General features: G+C 46.0%; 1 protein-coding gene across 1 annotated transcript in view; it reads right to left on the bottom strand.

Moving 5' to 3' along the window:
* LOC103597323 (junction-mediating and -regulatory protein-like) overlaps positions 1-1,423 on the bottom strand; it is a 67,555-nt gene extending 66,132 nt beyond the window's left edge. The window contains exons 1-2 of the mRNA XM_008581148.1: positions 1,324-1,423; positions 51-475 (exon numbers count right to left, since the gene is read on the bottom strand). Of these exons, the coding sequence (XP_008579370.1) occupies positions 51-475; positions 1,324-1,423 (525 nt within the window). The remainder of the gene's footprint in view (positions 1-50; positions 476-1,323) is intronic.
* Between the last annotated feature and the right edge of the window lie 12,210 nt (positions 1,424-13,633).

Genomic DNA, 13,633 nt, shown 5'->3' with positions numbered 1-13,633 from the left:
AGGTAGTTCACATGATCCCGTGCGGCCGGATCTGTTTACAAGCCCCGGGCTGCGCAGCGCCTCGAGCCGCCCGGCTGCCCCCCGCGCGAGGCCGCGGGTCCGCGTCTGTGGCGCTCCGGAGGCGAGGCGCGGGTCCCGCGGGGTCGGCCGGCGGCGTGTGTGGGTCTCTGCCGCTCGTCCAGCCGATCTCCCCGCCCCAGCTCCTCCTCCTGGCGACCAACCGCGCGGGCCTGACTGACGAACGCGTCTCCTAGACTCGGCGCCTCAGCATCGCCACAATGTTGCCATTCGGCTGCTGACGTCGGCTGCTCCACGAGGGACGTAAACACGGGCACGTGCCGCACGCTGGTGACGCGACGGCGGCGCACGCAGGCACCGCCCCTCAGTCCCCACCCCCTCCCGCGCTTGGCCACGCACCCGGCTCCCTCCTTCCTTCCGCGCCGTCCTCTCCCCCCGCGGCTGGGACCCGCGGACCCTGGAGGTTGCCAGGGCAGTGAGAGTGGCAGGTGTACCCTGCGGCCCAGGTGGCCTCCGAACCCGGGGAAGAGGAACAGACCGGCAGGAACTGAGGCTTTTCGAGCTCCAGGAATTCAAAGGGACCCTCAAATGTAGGTTTGCCTCCGTTCGCCTTCAGGGAAGCGGGANAGTCCCCACCCCCTCCCGCGCTTGGCCGCGCACCCGGCTCCCTCCTTCCTTCCGCGCCGTCCTCTCGCCCCGCGGCTGGGGCCCCCCGGCCCCGGCGGGTGCCCGGGGCGGGGGAGTGGGAGGGGGGGCCCGCGGCCCCGGGGGCCTCCGAACCCGGGGAAGAGGAACAGACCGGCAGGAACTGAGGCTTTTCGAGCTCCAGGCATTCAAAGGGACCCTCAAATGTAGGTTTGCCTCCGTTCGCCTTCAGGGAAGCGGGATGGGCCGCTCCTGTGTTCACAAAGTATCCTGTAACTTTGTGGGAACCGTGTGCTATATTTACTGTGGCCCCTCAAATTCTTGGATTCTCCACTAACACCCCTGAGACAGAATTTAAAATAGGAAAGGAAGGTGTCTGAAGACAACCAGTAGTATGGGGATCCGAACCCTCGGTGGGAGCGTCGCTGTGCTCCCAGCCCTGCACTCTCCCGAGTTCGCCACAGGGAGGCCCTCATTGGTGGTTTTTATTGCTTCAGATTTCATTATTGTGTACTGTTCTGTGAACCTCGTTTTGAAGTTGCTGGGCTTTAGCTCTTTTGATGTTGCACTACAAAAAATTTATCTCAATCTGAAGAACTCTGCTATTCATAGGAAACTGATGAAATTGCGTAGTACGTTTGGTAATCCAGTTTATATTACTGGCGTTCTCTTTCCTATGAGTGTCCAAGTCACAGTGCAGGTATTCTGCACCACGGTAAAGTGCAATGGGAATTATTTGTCCTTTTACTTTTATCCACATTTAGACAAGGGTACATCAAAAAGTTCGTGGAAAAATAGAATTGGAAGATAATATGAATCTTTCCACGAACTTTTTTTTTTTTTTTTTTTTTTAAGATGACCGATAAGGGGATCTTAACCCTTGACTTGGTGTTGTCAGCACCACGCTCAGCCAGTGAGCGAACCGACCATCCCTATATGGGATCCGAACCCGTGGCCTTGGTGTTATCAGCACCGCACTCTCCCGAGTGCGCCACGGCCGGCCCTTTCCACGAACTTTTTGAAGTACCCTCCTGTGTTAAAACCGTTTGCATTAACCTTGCATTCTCAGGTATGCTTAGTACAAGAGGTCACCGATTTAGGTTGTTTCGATTTAGGCTTTTTCTATATTACCATAATATAAAAGTGATACTCATTCAATAGAAACCATACTTGAACAACACATAACAACCACTGTTTTACACTTTTGGTACAGTATTCAATAAAATACGTGAGATATTTAACACTGTTGACCTAAAAAACAAACAGGGAGAGGCTGTGTAAACGAATAATGAGTTTAACTGGAAATATAACATTACAATGGGAATATACATACCATAGGAAACTGAAAATTCAGAGAAGTTAATGGAAGAGAAAGTTTTGAAGAAACAGTGATGGAGGATTATATAATTCTCTTGGGATAATTATCCTTGGCTACAAGGATCAGTAACAAGAGTGATGCCAGTCTGAGCTTGTTCAAGCAGTTGCTGGGCAGATGTCCTCAGAGAAGCATTTTTTTGTGTGTAGGGTTGCCATGGCTTTTGTGCAATGTTGTGGTTTGCAGAGTCCTTTGTGATAATTTTTATTATCAGAAATTTGTGCGTGGGGCCAGCCCATGGCTCACTCGGGAGAGTGTGGTGCTGATAACACCAAGGTCACAGGTTCGGATTCCATATAGGGATGGCCGGTTCGCTCACTTGGGAGAGCGTGGTGCTGACAACACCAAGTCAAGGGTTAAGATCCCCTTACTGGTCATCTTTTAAAAAAAAAGAAAAGAAATTTGTGCGTGAAAACCCCTCCCCCCATAGCTCTATTTGTCAGGTGTTTTTTTTTTTTTTTTAAACACAAGTGATTCCATTTTGATTCTGACAATTTTCTCAACACTTTAGTATAAAATAGGCTTTATGTTAGATGGCTTTGTACAACTGTAGGCTAATGTAAGAGTTCTTTTTTTTTTTTTTTTTTTTTTTTTTTTTTTTTTTTTTTTTTGTCTTTTTCCGTGTCCGGCAACGGATCGCAACCCGACGTGTTGCCCCTGTACTGGACCGGGGACCGGCAACGGGATTGCAACCCTCGGCTTTGCTCCCGCGCCTCGCTCAGCCAGTGAGCGGGAACCGGTCTGCATGTGGGATCCGAACCCTCGGGCGGGAGCGCCGCCGCACTTCCCAAGCGGTGCACTATCCAGTGCGCCACCGGGCCGGCCCTAATGTAAGAGTTCTGAGCATATTTAAGGTAGGCTATGCTATGTTTAAGTGTATTAAAAGCATTTTCTTTTTTTTTTTTTTTTAATTTTTTTTTTTAAAGATGACCGGTAAGGGGATCTTAACCCTTGACTTGGTGTTGTCAGCACCACGCTCAGCCAGTGAGCAAACCGGCCATCCCTATATGGGATCCGAACCTGTGGCCTTGGTGTTATCAGCACCGCACTCTCCCGAGTGAGCCACAGGCCGGCCCCAAAGCATTTTCAACCAACATATTTTCAACTAACAATGACTTTATAGGGATGTGACCCCATTGTAATTCAAGGAGCATAGGTACATAAGTATTGTACATCGACCAAGCAAGTGGCAAGGCCGATAGTCTGTGAAGGTACTGTAAAAAGTTCAGAGAAAAATTTAATTAAAAGATACTTCCATGAACTTTTTTAGACCCCTTGTATTAGGCAAGTTGAGAAACCTGCCCAGAACTCTAGGGTCTGAGGAAAGGTGGACTGCAGAATACCTGGGCCAAAGCCAGAATGTCCCCTCAAGAAATATCTTTGTCTTTATACTAGTACCTGGTGCCAGGGTCTGACCTCACCTATCTGCACTGGCTGCCTTGACGTAGAACCTCCATCCCTTGTTGACTCCTGCCCCTGCGGCACTCCCAGAATTGACCTCTCTGGACCTGACCTCTATCCTTGGTTTAGGCGCCTACTGTGGATATTTCTTTCTGGTCAAACTGAAGCGTCCACAGCCTCACATGCTTTGGCTTGGCCTGACACAATCTGTCTTGATGCAGGATATCCATTGATTCTCTCAACCAGTCTTTTGGTGCAAAATTGAATGCTGTCTCTATAATTAAATACATTCCCTTTATATAAAAGCTTTAAACATTTCTGTTGTCTCTGTACTGTCTGTATAGTTTAAAATACTTTCTGTCCTATATTTTATATTAGTTTATTCATTTATTAATTCGTTCATCCACCCACTCAATGATTCAAACTGAATCACTACCTTCCATGTGCCTGGCATATTTCCCTTGTATGAAACTGCTTATCCCTGTTCACCCATGCTGCTCCTCTCCATGCAGAGTGAAATCTATTTCCTCTCTCCTTGAATTTGGGTTGCCCTATGATTTGCTCTGACCCATAGAATGTGACAGAAGTGGCACCTTGCCCATCACAGGCCAGGGCCTTAAGAAACCTGGCAGCTCCACTTTGCTCTTGAGGGCCTTGAGCCACTGTGTAAAAATGTTTAACTACTCTGTTAGAGAAAAGAAGGCAGCAGAGGCAGCAGATTTGTGACAGTCCAGCCTAAGACCAGCCATTCCAGCCAACACCATGTGGAGCAGAGACCAGCACTCCCTTCTCAGCCCTGCCTACATTGCTATTAGGTTGGGAGAGGACCACTTAAGATGGAGCCACCCAAAGATACTCAAAATGGCAGTTCCCGCCCTACAGGACATAAAAAGACAAAGGAACTCATAACTGCAACAGAACTCCATGCTGTAGGTCCCCTATGAAACCCTACTTTACATACTAAGGGAATCAGTAATTGCAAACCTAAAAATTCACTATTTAACATAAGGCCTCAACAACTCCCATTGGATATTTCATTTAACTCCTCATTAACATAAGTTATGGCCAATCAGAACACCACAACTCACCAGAAGAAGAAATATAAGCCCAACCCCTGGCAGGGAGGGAGGTCAAGCTAGGTTCTGTACTATGCCTCCACCATGCTGCCTGTGCCAATAAATGACTAAATGTCATTTTTCTCTGCTTAGCCTTTAAAAGGACTAAAATAATTGACAATTCAAGGTTATCCTCCAACTAGAATCTAGACTGTTAAAACTTTTCTGTTGCTGACTGATAGAAAATACACACACAAACCAGCCAGCTGCCAAAAACAAACAAATTTGTCTTAGGTGTGATAAAATGAATGCAAAGTATGTTTACAGTTTAAAAAGGGCAACAGTGAGATTGGAGATGTAAAAAATACCCTCACCCATCCAATGCCAAAGAATGGACACAGAAACACAAGGTACAGCAAAGCGAGACTGTAATAGTGGTCTTGCAAGATCAGGTGTCTGATGGGCAGGCACACCCAAACAGTTACAGCAAGCAATTTATTCCCTAGTGCACAAGTCCCTCCCCCAGTTCCTCACTGGCTGAGTACTACAGGATGTACAGTCTTCCTGGAAGCCACCTAAGATTTATTATCCCCTTGCAAAGCATTCCTTTGTCTGATGGCTCAAGACAAGCCCACGAAAAAGGCCTGTCAAAAGTCCTGAGAAGGGAGAAGAACCAGGAAATGAAGAGAACAAAGGGCTAGTGACCACCCGCCATGTTGAGAAGTCATTTCTCCAAAGTGACATGCTGCTTCTGAGCTCTGTGCATTTAGAGACTCTCCGGGAACAGGTTGAGCCAGTTAAACAACTTTTGGATTGAGCCAGTTAAACACCCTTTGCTAAGCTATTCCTGAAAATGAATCACTTAGGTTATTTTTTCACAGAGATTTGTAATATCAGGTCTTCCTGTCCATGAACATGTCTCCAACAATACCATCTTCTGTAATGACTACTTTCCAAAAAATGTTAAATTTTTCAAAATTTTTATAAGATTGGTTTTTAGGTACCTTATGTTAGGTTTGGCAAGAGGGAGAAAAGAGAGAGACCTGAGCCAGGCACTATTTCAGCCAAGAAGCTTTATTCCACCTGTGTGGAGGAGAGACTGAGTCAGATCAGTTCTTGCCCCCATACAGATTAGGAAGGTTTTATAGGGTTTGAATTAGAGGAAGGGCACTGGGTGGTCGTTTTTGCATAAAAATCTGTTTTGCACAAATTCTGGTTTTTCTCAGAAAGCAAAAAGGTAGGGGGTGGAAAGTCAATTAACATGAGATGGGGGGGCAAGGGGGAAGATGGTGGAAAGTTGCTTATCTGGCTGTGCTGATGTTAAGCTGGCCATGAGGCCAATACCTTATGTTATTGTTGCTATTGCAAATGGTCCCTTTTTCTTTTTCTTTTTTTTTTTTTTTTGTCTTTTGTCTTTTTCCGTGTCCGGCAACGGATCGCAACCCTCAGTGCTGCCCCCGGACTGGACCGGGGACCGGCAACGGGATCGCAACCCTCGGCGCTGCTCCCGTGCCTCGCTCAGCCAGTGAGCGGGAACCCTAACCCTAACCGGTCCGTATGTGGGATCTGAACCCTCGGGCGAGAGCGCCGCCGCGCTTCCCAAGCGGCGCACTATCCAGTGCGCCACCGGGCCGGCCCCCCCTTTTTCTTTTTTAAATCCTGTTAGTAGATAGAAGTGCAGTTGGCTTTGGATTTGCCGTTGACATTTGATCTTTGATAGAGTTTGGATGTGGTGTCCCTGTCAAAACTAATGCGGAAATCTGATCCCCAACGTGGCAGTGCCAGAAGCTGTTTGAATCATGGGGGCGGATCCCTCAGGAATGGATTAATGCTATCTCTCTGGGAGGTAGGTGTCCTGAGTGAGATCTCACTCTATTAGTTCCGGTGAGAGCTGGTTGTTTAAAAGACTCTGGCACCTCCCCTCTCCCTCTCTTGCCTCCTCTCCCCATGTGATTTGCTTGTCCTGGCCGGCTGCCCGCCACTTTCCACCATGACTAGAAACAGCCTGAGGCCAATGCCAGATGCAGCTGTCCCAGAATCATAAGACAAATAAACCTCTGTTCTTTATATATTACCCAGTCTCAGGTATTTCTGTTATAGCAACACAAAACGGACTAATACAATCTTATATCCAGTCAAAGACACTGTTAAATCCTATTATCAAGTCTAAATATTTGTGGAATTTACATATCTAAAAGAAAATTATCTATGAATACTATTTTTTCTTCCTTTCCAACATGATACCTTGTACTTCTTTCTTTTATCTTGTTTTACTGTTCCTATTTAGTATTGAATAAGAGTGGTGATATCAGGCATCCTTGTCTCAAGCCCCATCTCAGAGGGAGAGCTTTCAACCTTTTACCATTAAGTATGATGTTTGTTGTAGATTTTTTATACTCTTTATCAGAGTAGGAAAACTCCCTCTTATTCTTAGTTTGTGGAACTTTTAAAACAGCAATTGCTATTGCCTTTCCTGAACTGTTTTAATTCCATGATGAATTATTATTATTATTACTTTTTGTCTTTTTCTTGACCGGTAAGGGGATTGCAACCCTTGGTGTGGGGTCGCCCACACCGCGCTCAGCCAGTGAGCGCACCGGCCATTCCTATATAGGATCCGAACCTGCGATGGGAGCGCTGCTGGGCTCCCAGCGCCGCACTCTCCCGAGTGCGCCGCGGGCTCGGCCCTTCCATGATGAATTAAAATCTGCTAATTCCACAGCTAGTTACATAGAGTCTGGGGTTTCAGAATTACCTGTTAAGCTGGAAACTCCGTGAGGCAGATAAAAAATTCAGAAATCGTGGATGTGCATTTGTAGAAACATCACAAACTCTTGAACTGCATTTGGGACGGTGGAGCCCAGATCCCTTTGGGATCCTGGCCCTGGGGGAAGCCAGGCACGCCCATCCCAGTTATCCAATCAAACGCTAGTGTGGGCGTGGCCTGAAGGGATTTGGCAAATGCAAAGTCCCACATCCCTCACTGAATCAACAAGGGTGAGGTCCCGGGTGGGCCTGATTCAATCAGCTGGGCGAGATATAAGTTCTCCTTTGCAGGGGAAGTGCCCAGCTGCCTGGCAGGGTTCACGTTCAAGACCGACCCCAGGAACACAGACTCCACCATGGAGTGCGGAGCCGCCTGGGACTTACAGGCCCAGAAGCTGCTGGAGGAGGAGAGCGCGCAGGAGCGGGAGGAGGAGCAGCTGAGCATCGCCAGGAAGGTGCTGTGGAAGCCGAGCAAAGACTCCAAGCTGGAGGAGGAGGTTCTGGAGAAGCTGCAGGAGCTGGAGGTCCAGGACCGCCGGCAGGCCCGCAGGTACGTGGAGGCCTTGCTGAGGATGCTCCGCCGGCCGCAGGAGCAGAAGCAGGACGGGGACGAGGACGAGAGGAAGGAGGTTGCCTTCGTGCAGGAAGCTGGGACTGACCCAGAACACAAAACTGCTCCCTCCAGGACCCTGCTTGTCCTCCAGCCCAACCCCACTGCCGTCCTGGACCAGGCCCCAAAGCCCAAGAAGTCAGAAGTCCCCTCTCTCCCTGCTTGAAGGCTGTCGGATGTTCCCTGTAGCCCCACGGTCAAGTGCAGACTTCTCAGCCTACCTCCTGCAACCGGTCATTCAGCTGAAATGACCTTCAGCCACCCTCACCTTCTGCTGTTTCTCTGCCCTCTTCTGTAAGGACCAGTCCACATCCCTACTCCTCCACGAAGCCCTCCTTGATCCTTCCAAACTTGAGTCCCTTGAGTTTCTCTGGAGCTTCCTAGGACACTGAGCTCTTGCTACCTCACGTTGTGGTTACCAACATTCCTGTGTTTTCTCTGTCCAGAGCTGTAAGTTACCAGGAGGGCAAGACTTCATCTGTCTAGCTGTCTCAGTGCCTTAATAATAAGAAATTTATGCACACTGAGAGAATGCATGCTAATACATGAATCATTTAAGTTGTTTATCATCAACTCATTTGATTGGAATAAATCTAGCAAGAGCAATAATAATATTGTACATTATTTTCAAGGCACTTTAATTTCTTTTTGGGCATGTTTGAGAAGGGCAACTTTCTCTCTTTCAGCCTGAAATTAGAGCTTGAGCAGAATCCAAATAGGTGGGAAAATGAGGCCCCCCAGCTAGATTGCTCCTCACTGCATAGAGTACCAGGGGCTAAAGGCACCTTGGCAGCCAGTTGGTCCCCGCTCATCATGGTCCAGATGAAGAAACTGAGGCACCAGAGCACTCACACCTGTGAAATATCAGAGCTGGCACTCAAGGCTCTTCAGGTCCAGGCCTCCCAGGTACATCACACCCCACTGATTTCAGGGCTCTCTTTGCTTTCTGTCTTCCACTTGTTTTATGGGGAAGGGGCACCCAGATGTTAGTTACTATCATCTCACTTCAATAACTACATGTGGTTGGGCCATGACACCTTTCCACGAGGCTGCAAAAATGGGCCTGTGACAGGAGCCTTGCTGGTTTCATGTGTAACCTGACTCTAGAGATGGTGGCAGCTTCTCTAGAAGCACTGCCAGTGCCTTGTAGTCATCCTGTGGTGGGGTAGTGGTGGGAGGATGGGGCATGTGTGGGGACTGCACCATGTCCCCAGTGGCATGTGGTTGGCTGGTATAGTGAAAATATTTTTAAATGCAAAAGCACAACACACACCACAATTTAATAGTTTCCCCTCTGAGGAGAGAGGTAGAATAATAGGATTGGTGAATAGTACAACGGGGATTTCTATTCACATTGGCTCAGTATGGGTGTTGAGTAACTGGGTGTTTATTATATTACTCATACTCTTTGTGCTTCTTGGTATGTTTAGAATAGTATATATTTTTAAAGAAGACAAACCTTTCATTCCAATTGGTCGTTCCCTGGTTATAATGAAAGCAACCGCATAAATATATCCTATCTCTTTCTCGGCAGGAAAATGAAAAGGATGTCCTCCATTCATCTTCCGTTGCCTTTTTTTCTGGCATACTCTTTGCTGCACCCATTTTTTCAAAACACTGACTTGATGTCATTGACTAAAAACTACTCCAATACTGTACTCCCAGTTATTTTTGTGGGGGTTAGCCTGCATTGCTGCAGTGCGCGAAGAGCTCTGCAGTACTCAGGCACAGGAAAGAGCTCTGCAGTACTCAGGCACAGGAAGTGAGAAGAATAAGCCCTGCTACAGCTAAGTCCGAGGTGACCCCCCTGGTTAAAAACATCCAGATTTTAAACAATTTTATGGGGAAAGGATATTAGGCTTAAAACTATTTGTATTACTCTACGTTATTCTCTGATCTTTGTTAATTCACATACCTGTGTTCTGCGTAGCTGCCATCCCTACCTAGGGATTCTGTAGTCTTTTGAACTTCAGTCACCATTTCCATGTATCCACCTAGTCTGTGCACTAGTCAGTGTTCCACAGTTTTCTCTCTTGATAATGCGTCAGTTTATGTGCCCTTACTACTATTGTTTACATTTTGGGATTGCTATCCAGTTTCCCAGTATGCTAGAGAGCATTTCTATGACCATCTTTGTGTGAACTTCTTTTCTTTCTGGTCATTTTCTTGAGGTGTGGTTCTACAGTGGAATTAGTAGGCCAAAGAGTATGAATAGTTTTATGACTCTAAGTCCATTCCAATATTACATCAATTTATCTGAGATCCAATAATATTGGGTTTGTTGTTTTTATTATATTTCTTAATTTAATAGATGTGTAATAATTATTAAAAGCTGTTAATTTCAAAATCTCCCAGATGCTCTTTTACCTTTTTGTCTAATTATGAAAAGTAACACTCTGTGAAAAAAAAAGATCAATGAGTGCAAGTGCCCTCTAAACCTCCACCCTCAGAAGGTAACACATTGCTTACATCCTTCACGGTATTTCATGGGCAGGCAATAGTTCCCTTCTTGAGACCACGGGCGCCATTGGGAAGTTCTTCAGAAACCCACCCAATCAGAGAGCATGGTGCTGACAACACCAAGTTAAGGGTTAAGATCCCCTTACTGGTCATCTTTAAAAAAAAAAAAGAAACCCACCCAATCAGTACAGGCTATGTGTTTGGTGCTTTTCTCTTTTGCCTTACCTGTTATTTGATTATTTCCTTTCTCTCCTGACCTATAGCCTTATCCTCATTACCAGCTCTTTTCCCTGACACTTCCAAAATAACCCAGTCCCAAAACATTACTTGCTTTCATTGACCTTCCAGTTGTAGGCTTATTTTTATTCTTCACAATCTGTGGTTCTATACCTAAGGAGTATTCCAGAACCTAGTTTGGACCCCACCCCAGATGATTTAAATCAGGACCTTAATGGGCGGGACCCAGGAATCTGTACTTTCATGACTGCCCCAGGATTAACACCAAAGTCAGGGGCAGCAGGCCAGCCACCAAAAAAAAAAAAAAACAAAAAACTGCCTCAGGTGATTTGAGTATATAGACAGGAATGAAAACTGCTGGGTTACTGTATTTTCTGAAATGATTGTTCTAAACCTGCGTGTTTCTACTTTTATACTACGTGCTTTTTTCTTAATTCTTCTGCTGTTTTGAAACCAGTCACTTCCTTTTTATCCATTCAACACCATTCAGTCCTGAGAGCTGGTGGTAGATCGAGAAGTTGGTTCTTCTGCCCCTGGTATACTTTTTGTGTTAATTTACAAGTTTCCTATTTGTTTCAAAGTTTCATGTTTTTAATGTATGATATTTATATTTGCATTACAATACCTAGTGGCTTAAAACAACAACCACTATTCATTTGTTCTTTTTTTTTTCGTCCTTTTTGAGACCGGCCGCACTGCGCTCAGCCAGTGAGCGCTGTGAGCGCACCGGTCATCCCTATATAGGATCCGAACCCGCGGCGGGAGCACTGCTTCGCTCTCAGCGCCGCACTCTCCTCAGTGCGCCACGGTCTCGGCCCTCATTTGTTCTGATGCTGCAGTGTGGGCAGGGTGAGTTGGGGATGGTACCTTCTTCACCAGGGTAGTTGGACTTTTGTATAGAGTGTATCAGGGCCTTGAGTGCAAAAGTGGAGACTGCCAGGTTTCTGAAGGCCCGGGCCTGCGATTGGCAGGGTGCCACTTCTGTCACATTCAACTGGCCACTCGTGTTTTTGAGAAATGGCTGAATTCCACTAAGCCAGTTCAGAAGTTTGAGATGCTAACTTTTCCAAAGAATAGTAAAATCTCATTAAGTCTAAATAATTGGAAGAATGGTGGCTGAACTGAGGAAAAGTTTGAGCCATTTAAAAAGATATTCAGCTTTTTCCTTTCAAGGCCATGTAGTAAATTGCAACAAATAACCACAGAATAGGACCAGAACCTGCTTAAAGGAACAAACAGGAATAATTTATAAATGTTACTTTAACAGTTTGCATGTAAGTGATGACTACTAAAGAAATTCTAGACATTTGGAGAAATACATTTTTATTAAAAGTAAGCTATATGTTTCCCTTAAACTCTTCATGTAAAAATTTGCATAGGAGGGCCGGCCCGTGGCTCACTCGGGAGAGTGCGGTGCTGATAACACCAAGGCCCCGGGTTCGGATCCCACATAGGGATGGCCGGTTCGCTCACTGGCTGAGCGTGGTGCTGACAACACCAAGTCAAGGGTTAAGATCCCCTTACCGGTCATCTTTAAAAAAAAAAAAAAAAAAATTTGTATAGGAAATGTTCACAGGGCTGGCCTGTGGCTCACTTGGGAGAGTGCTGATAACATCAAGGCCATGGGTTTGGATCCCTATATAGGGATGGCCGGTTAGCTCACTTGGGAGAGCGTGGTGCTGACAACACCAAGTCAAGGGTTGTGATTCCCTTACTGGTCACGAAAAAGACAAAAAAATAAATAAATAAATAAATTAATTAATTAATTAGTTAACCCATTTTTACTGGTTTGTTGTACTTGTTTGGCATTATTTCTGTAGCTCACAGCAGCACAAATGATAACATCTGTCTCTCTCACTTTCCTTCCCCTTAATTTTTCATCTATACAAGGCCAACAGAATGCCTCTGGCTTCTTGAAACTTGGAAGCATTTTCTGGCTATTGCTTTCCCTCACCTCACGCTCACCAATTTCACCAAATGATCCTGTACTTCCTGTGACCATCTGTGAGAAGTCCTTGTATTTGGCTGCCTTTGGTCCTTTTCTGTTCGAATGTTAAGCATTTGTCACTGGAGCTGGCCAATTAGTACAGCTGGTTATAGTGTGGTGGTATAACACCATGGTCAAGGATTCAGATCCCCATACTGGCCAGCTGTCAAAAAAAAAAAAAAAAATTGTTACTGATGATGTTTAGAAATATTGGGCCTTGTTATTTCTAATTTTGTTGTTTTACGCTCCATCAGGCATACTACTCCTGAAGCAGTTCCTAGGGTCTCTTACTCTTCTCTCTTCAAATTTTCTTCCCCCTTTGTTGTATAAGAGTCAGGTTGTCCACCTGGCAGGTGACATGTGGGAGGTTGCAGACTGGTGAGGGGATGTTGTTGAGTAACAGGGAGGCTACTTGGGAAAACAGTCTGTGGTGCTCTCAAGGCCATCAATGTGCTCAAAGCTGGGGAAAACAGTCTCTGGGGTAAATGGGAATTTATTTGGAGACACATAAGGTTTTTCTTAATGAGTTCTCCTGGATGTGATTCAAAGATCCATAGGAAAAAGTGACCTAACCAAAAAAGAGGGCCACAGATATTTCTGCTATTTGATGTTACAGCCTATGCTGATGAAATAGCTTAAGTTCAAAGCACAGAAGGCCTACTCAGGCATTTCCTTGTTGGTGACCTGCTGCCCCCGTCGGGAGAAGTTGGGAACTGAAGGCTTTGATCCATCCTCCTCCAGTCCACTCCATTATGGGTCTCATTGGCTTGGCCATCTTCCCCAGACATACTTTGCTACAGTGTTCTTGAAGACCTGTTAGGTCATAAACTGCCAACAGTTTGTCCAGTGAGTTTATGTTGACCCTAAGTAATGCCAACCCTCTTTATTTTATTTCCTGGTTGAAAACGGATGACTCCTAGTTTTTTTGTGAACGATCTGTCCTTGTTCCCCTCTCCTTGTACCAAGAGGCTAAGCTAAAGCCATCTTTCTTGGCAGCCTTGAACTAGGAAGAAGTGCCTCCTGACTCAAAATAGCTGAGAATTTCCCAAGCATTGAGAGAGAGATGGACTTCCAGATCA

Source organism: Galeopterus variegatus, unplaced genomic scaffold (genome assembly GCF_000696425.1).
Source record: "Galeopterus variegatus unplaced genomic scaffold, G_variegatus-3.0.2 Scaffold2280, whole genome shotgun sequence".
Classification (NCBI taxonomy): Eukaryota; Metazoa; Chordata; class Mammalia; order Dermoptera; family Cynocephalidae; genus Galeopterus; species Galeopterus variegatus.
The sequence above is the reverse complement of the archived record's forward strand: the minus strand, read 5'-3'. Positions and strand labels throughout refer to the sequence as shown.